At 39.1% G+C, this 16,116-nt stretch overlaps 1 protein-coding gene across 1 annotated transcript in view; it reads right to left on the minus strand.

The window, feature by feature from the left end:
* The window catches only part of LOC114651244 (uncharacterized), a 44,664-nt gene that overhangs the window by 8,303 nt on the left and 20,245 nt on the right, over positions 1–16,116 (minus strand). The window contains 5 exon segments of the mRNA XM_028801189.1: positions 417–645; positions 647–1,157; positions 1,160–1,543; positions 1,546–1,695; positions 1,698–2,823. Of these exon segments, the coding sequence (XP_028657022.1) occupies positions 417–645; positions 647–1,157; positions 1,160–1,543; positions 1,546–1,695; positions 1,698–2,823 (2,400 nt within the window).

Consider the following 16,116-nt stretch of genomic DNA (forward strand, 5'->3'; position numbering starts at 1 on the left):
GAACAAAAATCCAAACAATTAAGAGGGGTTCCCAAACTTTTTCATATGACTGTAATTGCATGGATAAACAGGATTACAGGTGTTCCTAATAATCTTCCCAGTGATCTTCTGAGAAGTTTGTAAAGGTAAACAGAGGATGATGCAGATTTGAAAATAAACACTGAGGCTCCCTAGAAATTTGATTCTGTTCATCTGGACAAAGTTTTTAAGTGGGAGAAATATTTCGAGACTTATCCAAGTCTCTTCCTCAGTCTCAATTGACTGCAGGTTTCCCCAACCTTATAAACAGTACCTTTGCTTAATCACAGAGACTAGCACCATTGACAAAGGGCCAGTTGATCAGTGATATGCAAATTGTCCACTGATTAGTAGACGTGTGAACCATTCATAGAGGGTTGAGGAATGGCTGCAATCACAGCATTGTAAGATGGCGACAGATGTACCCTTAGGCCCCCTCCTCTGTTCAGAGATGGTCGTTCCTTTTTCACGTAAATGGCCTCCTTGATTCCTCTCTCAAACCAGTGCTCCTCCCTGTCCAGGATGTGCACCTCTTCATCTTTAAAGGAGTGACCACTATCCTGTAGATGTAAATAGACTGCGGAGTCCTGGCCTGACGAGGAAGCTCTTCTGTGTTGTGACATGCGGCAGTGGCTGCTTGGTTTCCCCGATGTACAATTCACGGCACTCCTCCTGGCACTTAACTGCGTAAACTATGTTACTCTGTTTGTGCCGTGGGACCCGATCCTTGGGATGGACCAATCTTTGGCGTAGCGTGTTTTGGGGTTTGAAAGCCACTGAGACCCGGTGTTTCGAGAAAATACGCCTCAGCTGTTCCGATACTCCTGACACATATGGGATCACTAAGGGTTTTCGCTTAGGCAGTGGATGTCCTTCCTCTCTCATGAATCGCTTGGAGCGTTCTTTAGGTGTCCTCCCTGCTTTGACAAAGGACCAGCTGGGATATCCACATTTACTCAGGGCCTTTTTAACGTGGTGTTCTTCTGCTTCCCTGGCCTCTGAGTCTGTGGGAATGGTGTTAGCTCTGTGTTGTAGAGTCCTAATGACACCTAGTTTGTGCTCTAGTGGATGGTGAGAGTCAAACCTTAGATACTGGTCCGTATGTGTGGGTTTACGGTACACATCTACTTTCAATGTCCCCCGTTGACGATGGAAATTTCACAGTCTAAGAAGGCTAGCTTATTTTCCATATCCTCTCTGGTGAACTTGATGTGTTTGTCCACCCCGTTGATGTGGTCTGTGAACTGTGGTACCTCCTGAGATCTGATTTTCACCCAGGTGTCATCCACATATGTGAACCAATGGCTCGGTGGTGTTCCAGGATAGGATGATGGAGCCCTCTTTTCCACTTCTTCCATATATAGATTGGCTACTATAGGTGAAACAGGGGAACCCATGGCACACCCGTGCTTCTGCCTGTAGTACTGGCTTTTGTATATGAAATATGTTGATTGAAGACACAGTTCCAAAAGCAGGCACACTTGGTCTGCGTTGAGAGAGGTTCTTTTACTGAGAATGGGGTCATCTTACGTACTACCTCCACTGCTTCAGTCACTGGGACACAAGTGAATAGAGATGTAACATCAAATGAGACCAAGGTTTCTTCTGCCTCCATAATGACCTCTCTCACTTTCTCCACGAAATCCAATGTGTTCTGAATGTGGTGTTTTGAGCTGCTACCACCGGGTTAAGAACAGCGGCCAGGAACTTAGAGATGTTATACGTGACTGAATTGATCATGCAGACAATGGGTCTTAAAGGAGCACCCTGTTTGTGTATTTTTGGTAAACCATACAGACTTGGTGTAGATTCCCCTGGGTATAATCTGTGGAATGTGGTCCGGTCAATAGCATTGTCCTGAACTAACTGCTTAAGACAATCTATCACCTTTTTCTTGTAACCACTACCTGGATCTCGCTTTAAGGGCTCATAAGTATTTTTGTCACTGAGCAGAGACAAAATTTTCTCATGGTAGTCTGTCTGGTTTAGCACAACTGTGCATCTCCCCTTGTCTGCTGGAAGGATGATGATGATGTTGTTGTCCTTGATGAGTGCCGTGAGGGCCTTCCTCTCCTCAATGCTGATATTGGATGCAGGGGGTTTTGCATTGCTGAGACATGCCGAAACTTTTATCCGCAATTGTTCTGCTTCCAAATCAGCAATGTTGTTGTTTCTGATAGCAGATTCTGTGGCTGTAATCAGTTCCACTAGCGGGATTTGTTTCGGTGTGACCGCAAAATTTAACCCTTTAGAAAGGACGTTTTTCTCTGCTTGGGTGAGTTGTTTGTCAGACAAGTTCTTCACCCATTTGTCCACATCTTTAGTTTCTGTCTGGCATCCTTCTCTCTGCTGGTTGTGGAGGACACTCCCCATAGTGTGCTGGTGTTTGTGGCGCACAGCAAGTAGATCAAACTTCCTCTTTTGCCTGGTTTTAGACTTTTCATGCTGTGCTAGACGAGCCTTCTCGGTGAACTCAAGCACCTGTTGAAGTGTTTTCTCATCTAGAAGTGAAGAAAGTCTTTGGTGGATCTGCTCCTCTTTGGATTTTAAAACATCAATAGTGAAGTTAGTTTGTCTCACCCGTTCATTTAGCAGCTGACTCTGTGCCTTCTGGAGGATTTTGTTAGCTCGCAGGCCTTTTACTGACGATTTCATCTGTAGACTTTTAGGAGTGATCCCGCTCTGTCTACATCTGAGGCTGAATTTCAGATGGTTCCTGTAGTCTGCCATCTTGCGTGCTGTTTGCTCATACTCACGTACAAGCTTTAGGCCGTCCTTGCCAAAGTGGCTCTCGATGTCTCGATGTCACTGAGGCTCATAGTTTTTAAAAGGACTCATCCTGACTGTGTTTTAACCTGAACTTTAACCTGCTTTTGGATTATGTTTATTGTGATTTTAACCTTCATCAAACCACTGTTTCTATAAAATTATTTATTTATTATGGGCTGTACCTCACTTTCACACACTGTTTTGATTGTGTTGAATAAAAGCACTAAGCAATTTTGCACTGTCTCTTGTTGTTATACGTCCTTATTGCCCAGACTATCATTGACCCGGGTTCAAAGAGGTAATGCCAGCTACAGACGACCAGGGAATCACAGTATATCACTCCAAATATAACACAGTCACAAAATTTGATTTCTGGATGATTTGAATGTAATGAAAGGAAGTGAGAAGTAAGCATTATTTCACAACTGTGATGATGCGGGTTCTTGGTCCATACTCCCTCTTACTTTTTGGGATCTCTTGAACCCGACACCACCGGTAATGTAACTGGATGAGCTGGACAATGAGGATGCCAACGAAGCAAGGGAAATGGTGCAAAGTGCAGAAGTCATTTTAATTAAAACAGTCAAAAGAAAAAAGTGTTCAAAACAAGTGCAGTGCTTCTAAAAGTCAATAAATAAATCTCTCTATTATATAAAAAAATCTTTCGACGCAACAAGACTTTTTAGGAGGTGAGATGTGACTTTCTAGAAAAGATTTTTTCAAGTCCCGCGATACAAGAATATTGTCATGATATTTTTAAAAGTCACGCCCTCCTAGCAACAATTTTCAAACAAGACCACCATACTCTCACCTCTCAGTTTTGTGAATGCTTTTGTCAGACACACTTCCTGCGCTCTTATAAATTGTAAAGTTTACCTCACTTTAAGCTCCCAATTAAAGAAGATGTATTATGTCCAAATCTTATTGAAGAATTTCATCACGAAGGGTTACCAACAGAAAAAATGAGTACACGGACAATCCTAGCACTGAGAAACAATGAAGTCAAACGAATTAATGCCAAAAATGCTGATCGGTTACACAGCAAATCTGAAATAGTTGGTGGTGATCGTGCGGAAGATGAAAACAACTACTTACAATATCTCAATGAATATCTACAACCGTTAACACCATCCGGTCTCCACCACACGAATTACTGTAGAAAGAAGGATGTATCCAAGAAAGGTAATGTAGTACATCTCCCACGGATAACATTAGACACCAAAGGAGATCTTGATATGTCATTCGTATTAAAACGTTAACAGTTTCCCGTTAGAGTAGTTTTTGCAAAGACAATTAAAAAAAACCACAGAGCCAAACATTTAAAAAGTCGTTTTACTTAATAGAGAGAAAGAAACGAAATGCAATCACGGGCAGTTGTATGTCGCGTGGATGCAAATGTAACACTTCACATGAAAATTTAAATCTGTTTAAATTGTACATCCACATCCCCATACGCGAGTGGCTGAACTGCAAAGATTGGGGAGCGCAGCGAGCTGGCTGGGCTTCCACCTCCCAAGCCTTCAACTCCCGCTGCCTTACGCAGCAAGAAGTCCTCGATCATGGTCACTCCTGCTCCTCTGCAAAACACAGGAGGAGTGACCCAATCCGTTTGCCCACGGGTGCCAGCCAAACACCCCGCTAGGGCTCACTTCTCCCAGCTGCCTGTCCTTACAATGAGCCTGCTCTCACTCGTTCGTTCACCATTAACCTCCATTCTCTTGTTATGTTTGCTGGATCCGCTGCTACTGGCCGACATGGCGTTGTATGGCGAGAGTATAAAAAGTGTTAAATTGTTCAAATATTTGTTATTTTCTGACTAATGGGGACCATAACCTAACAACAGAATCATTATACTGTAATTTACCGTTTACGGGTTCGAACTTCAAAAACTGTTGACATCAAATCAAATTAAAAAAGTAACATTTATCATAATAATGTATATTTACATTATTCATGTGTAGTCCTTCAATACTTATTCCGTTCACGTCCGTTATGGCACGCCAAAGGTCTCCAAATTTGGGAATGTGCACTTCTCCGTAAGGCGGACTAGGCCGTGTTGTGCCTCCAATTATGCACAGAGCCTCCGAACTCCCCAAGTCTAAATTCATATAAACTGTAGGCCTGCTGAATACGTAGCATCATCATGGTTTGGATTGGACCAGCTTGGTGATGGTGCAAACATGCCACTGAAACTGTGAATTATTAACGCAAAGAACTATGCAAGTAATTTAAGTTATTAAAATTTTTCAAAAAATCTATAAGGCCCCAAGTGAGCCCACCTAAGCTCGTAGGCCCTTGTGCCCATTGTTACGCCACAGAGGATAAGTCAGAGTGATAGGAAGATATGGAAGGAACAACAAAGCCCTGTGGAGCTGTGAGGCAGCCATACTGTCTCTTCATAATTTACCTACCCAGAGTGAGTTGTAACTCAACAATGATTTTACCTAGAACCTTTTTTTCTCCTGCTTGTTGTTCTTTTCCTTGTTTTAAAATTGTGATAAAACAAAACACTCCATAAGGGTGTCAAAAATCTTTTTAAAGGGTGTCAGAACTGTATGTGAAGGTGCACCTAATGTGAGCCTCAAAATGACCGAAGTGAAGATTACTGTGTAGTGGCCAGGAATTGTTATGCACACCTCCACTTTCCCATTTTTATTTATTTATTTGTTTGTTTGTTTATTTATTATGTTAATTTTAAAATAATAAGAAAATACAAATCCATACAATCAAATCACACTTAACAAAACCAAAATTCAACCCCTGTCCAAAAAAACGAGAGAAGAGCCAGCCAACAAAGCAAATCTTTGAAGAAGCAAGGAAGGAAGAGTATCCTTTTTCCCGATATAGAAACTTATTCTGAAATGTTATTGATTAGATCCTGCCATATTTTTAAAAAGTTTTGAACAGATCCTCTGAGTAAGAATATGATTTTTTACAATTTCAGATAGTATAGGACATGAGTTACCCACTGACTTAAAAGTAGTGAGGTGGGATTCTTCCAGTTGAGCAAGATAAGTCTACGTACTAGTAGTGATATAAAGGTAATTATGGATTTGTTTGTCCTCATCCACTTTAAGCCCGTCTGGGAGTCCAAAAACAACTTTTAATGGTTTCAGAGTAATTGTGACACCAGTGCTGTCTGATAGACATTCAAAGATTTTTGTCCAAAATGCTGTTAATTTGGTGCACACTCAAAACATGTGTCCCAGTGAGGCTGGAGCTAGATTGCAACATTCACATTTGGAAACATTTTGGATAGTTTTAAACAAGATAAATGAGCTTGATAGAAGATTTTAAGTTTAATAATTGAGTGCTTTGTGCTTATGGAGCTAAAGTGTATTCTGTACATAGCTGCCTTCCACATCTTTTCTGAAATATTAAGTGAAAGATCAATCCCCCATTGTGCCCTGGGATCTTTGAAAGGAAGAGAGTTTAAAATGTTTTTATAAAATGTGGAAATGCTATCTGAGTCTTCAAGACTGACCAATATTTCTTCTGGAATAGAATTTGGTGCAAGGTTAGGAAAATTGGGCAGGGTCCTTTTAGCAAAGTTTCTAGCTTGAAAGTAGTGGAAAAATTGTGTCGATGAGAAGTTAAATATGAAGCTTAGTTGCTTATAGGATGCAAAAACATTATCAATGTACAAGTCTTTAAACGTTTTAATCGCAGACATTTTCCAATAATTAAATACTGTGCATGTTTGAGAGGATGGAAAAAGGTGGTTGTCATGTAGAGGTGCAACAGATAACAGCTTCTCTGTCTTAAAGTGCTTCCTACATTGGCTCCATATTCTGAGAGAATGGGGGGCAATTGGATTATTAGTGTATTGGCGGTAATTTGTATTTACTGGGGCATAGAACAGGGAATATAAAGGACTACTGCAAGATTTTAATTCTATTGCAGATCAGGAACACACCACTTTCTCAATGGACTTTTTGAAAAGAGGTCCAGTCACCTCGATATGTGCTGTGTAGCTCACCCTTCAGGATCCTTGAGCAACGTCGCTCCAGGTTGATACGCTATCCTTCATGCTGATGCGTGCAAGGCATACCAAGTTCTGGCGGTCTCCACACATGAATACACAGGACTGCTGCTTCTGAGTCTTTCTCTTTCCCCACAGAGGCTGTCTGAAGAAAACCCTGCTGCCCTCTGCCATCCTGGTAGTGTCCTTCCCCAAGACAACCTCTAGCCAGTTGGGCACCCCTTAAAGCCAACCTATTGTAAATTATTATACCGTTTGCAAAGTTAATTTGTTCATATGAAAGTATTGTTAAGAAAGAGGAGATCCAGGATATTGTCTGCTTTATCTGCTTTGCTAATTTTGTGTTCTGTATATAAATTTATACTTATTGTATTTAGGGCACAGAGACCACACATAGGCAATCTAAAATTTGGAAATTAAAAATCCCTTATTCTGTAAATTTGCTTTTGAGTGCAGAAACAGCCAAACAAGTGATTAAATGTGGGGATATTTATAGTACAAACAATAATTAATTATGGACTGGCCAAAAGGCTATAAAGAAAACTGGCAGGACCTCAGTGAAACCTGTTTAGTCAAATCCGTCACCAGCCTAAATATCTATAAAAATCTGAAGCATGGAATATTCACCTGTCAGATATGAGAGATTGGCCGTCTGGTCTCATCTTTTAAATCATGTCTTAAGATGCCCTCCTTTTCGGATTGCTTTCTCAGTAAATCACAAGGTGACATTAATACCATTGATGCATCAGAACATGCTGTGCAAGCACATACACAAACCAAGTTATTAGCTTGCCTCCCTTGCAGACATTTATATTAAGCCACCTACCTTGACTGTCCATGGCTCGAGAGAATCACTGGATCTGGTTTAAGAAAGGACTGAACAGGCTGGGGATGGGAAATCTTGTCATGATGGCACAGTACTGTCCTCTACCTAAATATCAGAAGGAAATAGGGCAGGTAGTGACGGCCATAACTTAATTAGTTGATTTCTTCTGCTTTTTAGGTGGGTCATCAATACCTGCATGGAATTCCATAAGTGGGTTTCAGACACACCGAAACTTGCGGTCACTTACCTCCATCTCATTTTTAGACTAGTATCAGAATGTTGGTTTTCCATGGCAGGCTGCATGGTCAATTATCTAAAGCTTTGAACTCTTAGAAGGCTGTTGATTTAGTTACCATTAGTGACTCCCTGTGCAACATATAACTTGTATATACTCCAATTGTATTTATTAAGTAGAGATGGAGTCTACTATACAAAGGCATGATAGCTAATGTGTCGAATGCTGTGCACGATATGTATTTTTTTTGGTATTGTCTCATTCAGGTAAGTGAACAATCACGAAAATGGCATTTTATATGGGTCAATTATCTTCTAACCTTCTTATATTCATTTTATTGTACTGGAGAGCCAGTGGTTATCACAACAGGGTGGAGTGCAAGTCAGGCACTTGTTCCTACCCACAATCAGTCACGGTGGCTAGTTCAGGGTGTCCAGGTACCTTAAGATGAATGTCTTTTGGACATGGAAAGAAAACCATGGAGGCACAGGGAGACAGTGCAAAATGTTCACATTCAGTCACTGAGTCAGGATGTGAACCAAAGCCTGCAGAGCTGTTAGGCACCAGTAATCACCAGTCCACTACAGTGCTGACCCATTCAGAGCCTAACATTGTTCCTTTAAAGGAAAGACACAAAAGGAAACACATGCCACTGCCATTTAGCATGGCCTTGCTATGATAAAACTTGAAAGACCTTCTCCACATGTGCTCACATTTCTTGTCTGGCCTGAACCCCAGTATGCAACTGCTCCAGAAGAAAAAATCCTGCTGGTCATCTCCACCAAGACTGTGGCTTTATGAATCATTAGATGATGCAGTACAAGTCCAGTAATGTTAGCTAACTTAGTTCTTTACTCTTGATGATTCTGTTTTAGTCCCTTTAACTCATAGGAGTGAACAAGATGAATTGTGATGCATTGCACAATATTGACGGACATTTTCTGGACATCCTGACATTAACATAAAAGGCCATCTTGTTGGTGAAACAGAAAATGTGTGCACAATACATAAATACAATAATCAGTGCCATCTTGTTTATCTAGTGCAGTGTTTCCCAAACTCAGTCCTGGGGAACCCCTGTGGCTGCAGGTTTTTGTTCAAACCGGATTCCTAATCAGTGACAACACCTGATAACACTGAGCTCATTTAATTAACTGTTTTGTTTTTTTTTTCTTTTATTCGACATTCAGAAAAGCATAGCAGCATGATTTTTACATTTATAAGACATTTAGAAATATTTCTGCTTTTGCTATAGATTTAAATGCTTAACTCTCTTTTGTTGATTTAATTATACTTTGCCCTTTCTCTGTGCAGTTTTTCCCCCTTCGTTGTATCTTAATAATGACAATTTAAAACGAGCAGATCAGACATCCAGGCAAACAACATTAAATAATCAAAGGCTGCAACTGCTTTACAGTCAGGCCCACTAATTAGTAAATAATGGATTAATTAAACAATTAGAAGACCTAGAAAAGTAGAATGAAAATCAAGATGAAAATACTGTTAAAAAGAAAAAAAATACATTATTCCTATATAACTGCTTGGTACATTTTAATATTTTTTTTTAGCAAACTTAGTTTTCTAATTTCTATATTGTTCCCTAAACACAGAACTTGGGAAATAACAGTTCACTTAATTAACCCAGGAGTTCAATTAAAAACAGAAGCTGGTTGGAACAAAAACCTGCAGCCATAGGGGTTCCCCAGGACCGAGTTTGGGAAACACTGCTCTAGTGCATGCAGCTCTCTTATTTTAATATGGTTTATCTCCAGAGTTATATGATAATTTCTGCCTTTCAATGACAAGAGTATATTTCATGCATTAGCTTCAATAAATTCATTAAAGCAAAGCGAAACTAAATCCTATCCATTTATAACGTTATAAATTTGAGAAATTAGTTCCAAACTTCGACTGACTAAAGACAAATGATCCAACCATCCATCCGTCCATCCATTATCCAACCCGCTATATCCTAACTACAGGGTCACTGGGGTCTGCTGGAGCCAATCCCAGCCAACACAGGTCACAAGGCAGGAAACAAACCCCGGGCAGGGCGCCAGTCCACCGCAGTAAAGAACAATGACATTTTCTTGCAATGTAACATTTCTTTATTTAATAATAGAGCATATTCTGTACATTTCCTTAAGTGCTTGCCAATTTCTGCTGCTTGTAATTAAAAAAAATTAGATTCTAACAACAACAACAACATTTATTTGTTGTCACACATGTATGCATTGGAGACTCAAAAAATTGTACTTACTCGCCGAACCAGGGGTTGGCACTGTTCACTAATCCTTGCCCTCTTTTTTGAGTGCTCTGACACCACTTCTGGTTCCTGTGCCTCTGGACCCGCCCCTTCCTGCCAACTCACCATATAACCACTATCTTGTCTATTCTGTTGAGTTTTGTTTTAAACTCAGTCTGTAAAGACTGTTTTTTACTACTTGCTTGCCAAGTATACATGGTGGCTACCCCAAACCTTTGTGTTTGTTTTACATTGTATAGTACATTTTCTGCGGTGGGTTGGCACCCTGCCCAGGATTGTTTCCTGCCTTGTGCCCTATGTTGGCTGGGATTGGCTCCGGCAGACCCCCGTGACCCTGTGTTCGGATTCAGCGGGTTGGAAAATGGATGGATGGATAGTACATTTTCATACACAGCATATAGTTGTCTATAGATGTCAAACAAATAGTTACAAGAAAAGAAAAAACTTATTAAAATTAAATTTTAAAAAATGACTAAATAAAAAATAAATCAACATCCATTTACATAAAATAGATATATAAATTAGTAGAATGGCAGAGCCGTTCTTTAATTATAGAGTCTCTAAAGATGAGTCGGGTGATAAGGTCAAATGGCTGGGAGGACAGAAAAAAATCAAAAAACTACACATAAACTGGAGAAAAAAATCTGCAGAGTTTCCAAGGCTAAAAGATCACCCAGACCCCACTGAGCATTTTAAATAACATAAATGTACTTAAGTTGTTCCTGATTGTTTCCAGGCTTTGTCCCAGAGGATTAACTATTTTCTTTGAAACATCACAGGTGGCTGTACAGTTTCTCAATCAGGTGGTGATGGTGCAGAACTCATAACAGAAAAAAAGAAAAAGAAAGCAAAGAAAAGTAAAGATTAGTAAAAATTGCTAATACATGAAAAATGTGGTAATTCTCTGCATGTACAGTATAGTCTATTCAGAGCAGAAATAAAATGTACAGTAGTCATGAAAAAGGCACATTTAAAAAGAGGGTTTTAGGAGTTTTTTAAATGATCTATTGTGTTAAACTGACATATGTTTATTAGTAAAGTATTTCAGATTTTTGCTTTATAACAGCAAAAGGCTGCCTCATCACTTCTTTTCATGCTTAGCTCTTGGAATAATAAGAAGTCCACTATTAGAAGATCTAAGGTTATAACCTGGAATGTTGGGGGACAGACACTCCAGAATATGGGAAGGAGTAAGATGCTTCTTAGAACTGTGCATACTCACAGAATGTTTGACATGCTGCCTTTGTCAGATATAGGCCTGGGCTCCACCCTGGTCCCTCCCCAGAAGTTTTTCTTTTCCTGACTAAATTCACTTACTTGTGTTGCTAGGCAACTCTAATTATGCAGCATCCCTGTGATATGTGTGAAGGAAAATGAAAAAGAAGCAGTGCCTTTTAGCCATGCTCTATCTACCATTGTAAGTATTCTGTCATCATGAAAACTGCTTATAGGTTTTTAGACATTTATGAGTTGAATTTTGATGTAATTTTAGACTATTTCCTTGCATAACAAGTGCATACACTGTCTACATAGGGTGCCCTTTGTCTAGTCTTTCTCTAGAAATTTACATTTACATATTTGGCAGATGCCTTTATCCAAGGCAATTTACAACATTCATGATACAATCGGTACTATTTCTTTTGGTTTTCAATTTGGAGCCTAGGCAGTGCAAGTGACTTGCTGATGGTCAGTAGCAAGGATGTGAACCCACAGCCTCAGGGTTTGAAATCCAAAGCCTTAACCACTACACCACACTGCCTGCTTCTGGGAACTCTACCTTTCTTCCTGTACCTTGGCCTATGTGAGTCTTTTCCAGCTTTTTCCTACATCACAAAGACATTCCTGGCCCCTTGGCAGTGAGTGTGGGTGCATGCCTTACTGTGCCCTGTGATGGACTGACTAAACCACAGTTACAAAATGGACACCTTCGCTCATCTCTCTTTCAGTTTTTGCCCACATGCCAACTGAACAGTCTTTTGAGCTGACAGAGATTAAAATAATTATAATTTAATAATTATTAAAATAATTATTTTTATCTACCTGATCCTTGCTTCATTGTGGCTCCCATTTTAAAGTTTACCCTGGAAAACCAATAAACCACACTTTTTTTTTTTATGCTTATCAGCAGGATCACAACTTGCTCCAAATTTAAAATTTTGCACAAAGACATGGAAAATATTTTGGTTTAATAATCAACTAGCTGTGCTACTTATGACAGGTTGAAATCAAATTAATCAATGTAGACCTCAGCAGACCATATAATGTCTTCCTCTTCTTTTTCTTCTTCATCTCTGTTATTGTCTATGTTACATGCAATTTTATATGGGATTTGCAAACGTATGATTAATGTGTGATGCACCTTCAATTGGAATGACAAATGCAATGCATTTTATTACTAAAATGTTTATGAATCACCTTCTTTTGGAATGACAGAAACATAGCAATAGCACAGATGCACAGACAGACACTCATCTTTTTATTAAGGTGGATAGCCTACATTTGGGGATAGTAACAGATCAGGGTTGGCCAGTACCAAAGATGAACACAGGATATGTTCCCACAATCAGGTATTCAAAAAGAACATATTGAAGATTATATTTCTATATGTAAGTTCTAGATCTGTGGGGAGTTAATTGGCACATCAATTGATATTGTATGGTGCCATTCATTATAACTTGTCTTCAGACATTAAGGAGATGATAGCACATGTAGTATCTGTGTGGACAATGCAAATGCATTTGTTAGGGTTAGTTAGTACCTAAATATAGTCTTTCTAAATGTTACAATAATATCACTAATTTGTAAATTGTCTAGATGTCTATGTGCAAAACTGAGGAATGCACACAGGAAAGAAACGGAAAATGAGAAAAATGTGCAAATGAGGAATACCAGGTACATGAAAGAAGAAAACCTCAATATAAATGTGAGTTACACATAAACTCATGAAAGGAGGGAACCTGAACATAATTGTGAGTTACACATAAAGTAATGTTTTTTTTGTGTATTACTTCTCTAAATACATGAGTGATTATGGTGGTATTTTCTTTTTTTTTGTTAATGTTTTATAAAATTACAAATTTAGCATGGCGAAGGACTTGTCTCCTTACAAAATGTGAGGCACAGATTGAGCAAGGTGCTGGAAACATTTTTCTTAAGTATTTGGATCCATACTGACTCAATAGCATCACACTATTCTTTCAGATTTTTGGACGCATATTCATGCTGCACGCCTCCTGTACCATCATATCCCAAAGGTGCTCTATTGGATTGAAATTTGATGACTGTGTAGGCCTGAAGTCACCGACATATTCATGAAATTTGAAGGAAATGACGTGTGTTTTGCAACATGGAGTGTTCATTCATTCCTATTGGAAGTATGTGTTTGTAAAGGGAAGACTGGCCATGGAGGAAAAAGTACTTAGCTGTGCTTCAGTATTCAAATGATGTTCACCTAGTACTAAGAGAAAAAATATCTCACACCATTGAACTACCACTAGCACATTGTATCCTAGACAAAGAGCAGGATGGATCTATGAATTCAAGTCTGTTTACATTAAATCGTGACTTTGGCATCTGCAAAAATAGAAATCCATCAGACCAGATGACATTTTCCAATCTTCAGACCACTTTTGGTGAACACCTTGCTCGTCTTCTGTCCATTTTTATGCTTCCTATCTTTGAAAGAGACTCTCAGTATGGCTCCTACATATTTATTCTTCCTCATGTGCCTCAAACTCAAACTTTCTTTTGCCATCATGTCAACAAAGTCAAACTGACCAATCAGATTGCTCTGAGGGACTGAACACACACACACACACACACACAGACCTTAGCGTTTTATTACATAGTAGAATTCCACTCCCAGCAGTTTGGAAAAAGACCAAAACAGTCATAAATTCAAACCCTTCTTTAAATACTGATGGACATCGTTATCTTCTTTATTCTTTTCCACTATCTCCTTTACCTGCTTAAAAACATCAGAATGAAAGAAACAGCCTCACAAAAAAAGCCACATTGTTTATTCCTCAAGAATATCTTTGTTCAAACACTCTTATTCCATTAGATGTAGTCCCTTCATTATGTTCCCCATTGCTAATATCAGACTACTAGTCGGCTCTCTACAGTGCCATTCATACAGTTCTTTAACATGTTGTTTTTCAGGCTAAATTGTCCAATCCGGGCTAACTACAGCTAAAGTGATGAAAACATTCTGTACCGACTATAGGAGACAGAATTTCTCTTTAAAAGTAAATGTACCAAAAGCTAATTATTCAAATTTAGAATTAACATCAGTGTGAGCCTAACCATGATAGGAGGAGTGAAGGTACACTTGCTTGATTCAGTGCAAGTGTATTACTAAAAGTTAACATTTGCACCCTGCAGCTTTGTATGATTCAGAATGTACACCTACTGTTTTTCACAAGATAAACCACATCACGCAATGAGCAAGCGCCAACCTGAATTAACCTTTATCCACCCTGGGTACATGCTTTGAAACTAAATAAGAATTGTATTATAAATTGAAAAATGTTGAGTTGGTAATGGAGGAAAAAAACCTTTAGTATACTAAATTGACCTAACAATATGTCTTTGGTCTGTGTGAGGAAACAGGAGGCCCCAGAGGAAACCAATGCAAAGCTGCAGCTACCCTAAGAGCCAGGAACTGAATCGGATTTCAAGCACTGCGAGGTAACCACACCACCAACATGACCTCTATCAGTATACAAATACAGATATGGTGCCTTATAAGTGATATGCTACTCATATCACTAACATCACCCTAGTGCAGAGCTCAGCAACAGGTGGCAAGGATGAAGCCCCACTTACTACAACTGACATTTCAACACATCTGGTTTAATTATAACCTCAATGAGGTAAAAAAATACACCCCTAAGCCCTCACCTTCTCCATATTAGCACTCACAAGAAATAGTTAAATAGTTATTACTAAATATTACTATGTACTGTATATAACATGCTTTAGTGTGAAAGAAAAATTTGAATTTGTACTCAGGAATTTCTTGGGTTTCATCTGATCACCATAAGCATGATGCTTTGTCATGATTTGCTCATTACTTTGAATTAGCCCTTAACTTTAAAGAAGCTCATGCCAGTGTTTGGTTCAATGACTATAAAGAGCCCACATATCAATATGTGATATAGTGAACTCATCCATGTATGTGATGACTGACTGTGAAGTCCATTATAACTAAACACAATGAAAAACATAATGAGTGCTCACTACCTTTGGCCTTGCAAATAATATCTCTCTCATCTCCAGAGATGTAGTTTGGAATTCCAGCTAGGTTTCAGTCTGTGTGAATTTTGCATGTATTCTTCAGGTGGTCTTATATGACATAACAGAGCCATTTTGGTTAAATTAATTGGGGATGGTAAACTGGCCCTGGCTTTTCCCCTAGACTTGTTTCCATCCTTATGCCTGGTTCTGCATTTCGGTTGTTCTGTTCCTCTGCAACCATCTTCTGCAAAAAGAATGGACTGACAGTTTAGACTAAGAAGCCAATATTTTATTCCCTAGTTACAATAAGAGTCAATAAGATAAGGTATTTTAGATCAGACACAAGGAGCAGAACATTTAAAAAGTGATGAAATGCAAGTCATAGAAAGGTTAAGAAAAACCACACTTTTACATGCACATTTAGGCCTGGCTCTGATAGCAGGATCTTTCAGGTTTGCTCCTCAGAATCCTCGGGAATGGAACTGGCTAGAGCTGCATAATAGCATAACAAGTTTCAGAGGCAGTTAAGGCCTTTTGGGCTCAAAGAGGATAATCAATTTCCTAAAGGTGTAGTATGAGGCAGACGGCAGAATCAATATACAACTTGATTGAGACAGGCAGTTTCTCTCTCTGCAGCTCTTTAGTGTGCAGAGTGTTGCAACCTACATTACCAGGAAATATCAGAGAAATAACAACACCCCATGATATTGCAAGAATAATACATTTACGTTTTCAGACTCTGATATTTGCTTATATTATTAATAAATGGAAGAAACCTGATC

Source organism: Erpetoichthys calabaricus, chromosome 4 (genome assembly GCF_900747795.2).
Source record: "Erpetoichthys calabaricus chromosome 4, fErpCal1.3, whole genome shotgun sequence".
Taxonomy (NCBI): Eukaryota; Metazoa; Chordata; class Cladistia; order Polypteriformes; family Polypteridae; genus Erpetoichthys; species Erpetoichthys calabaricus.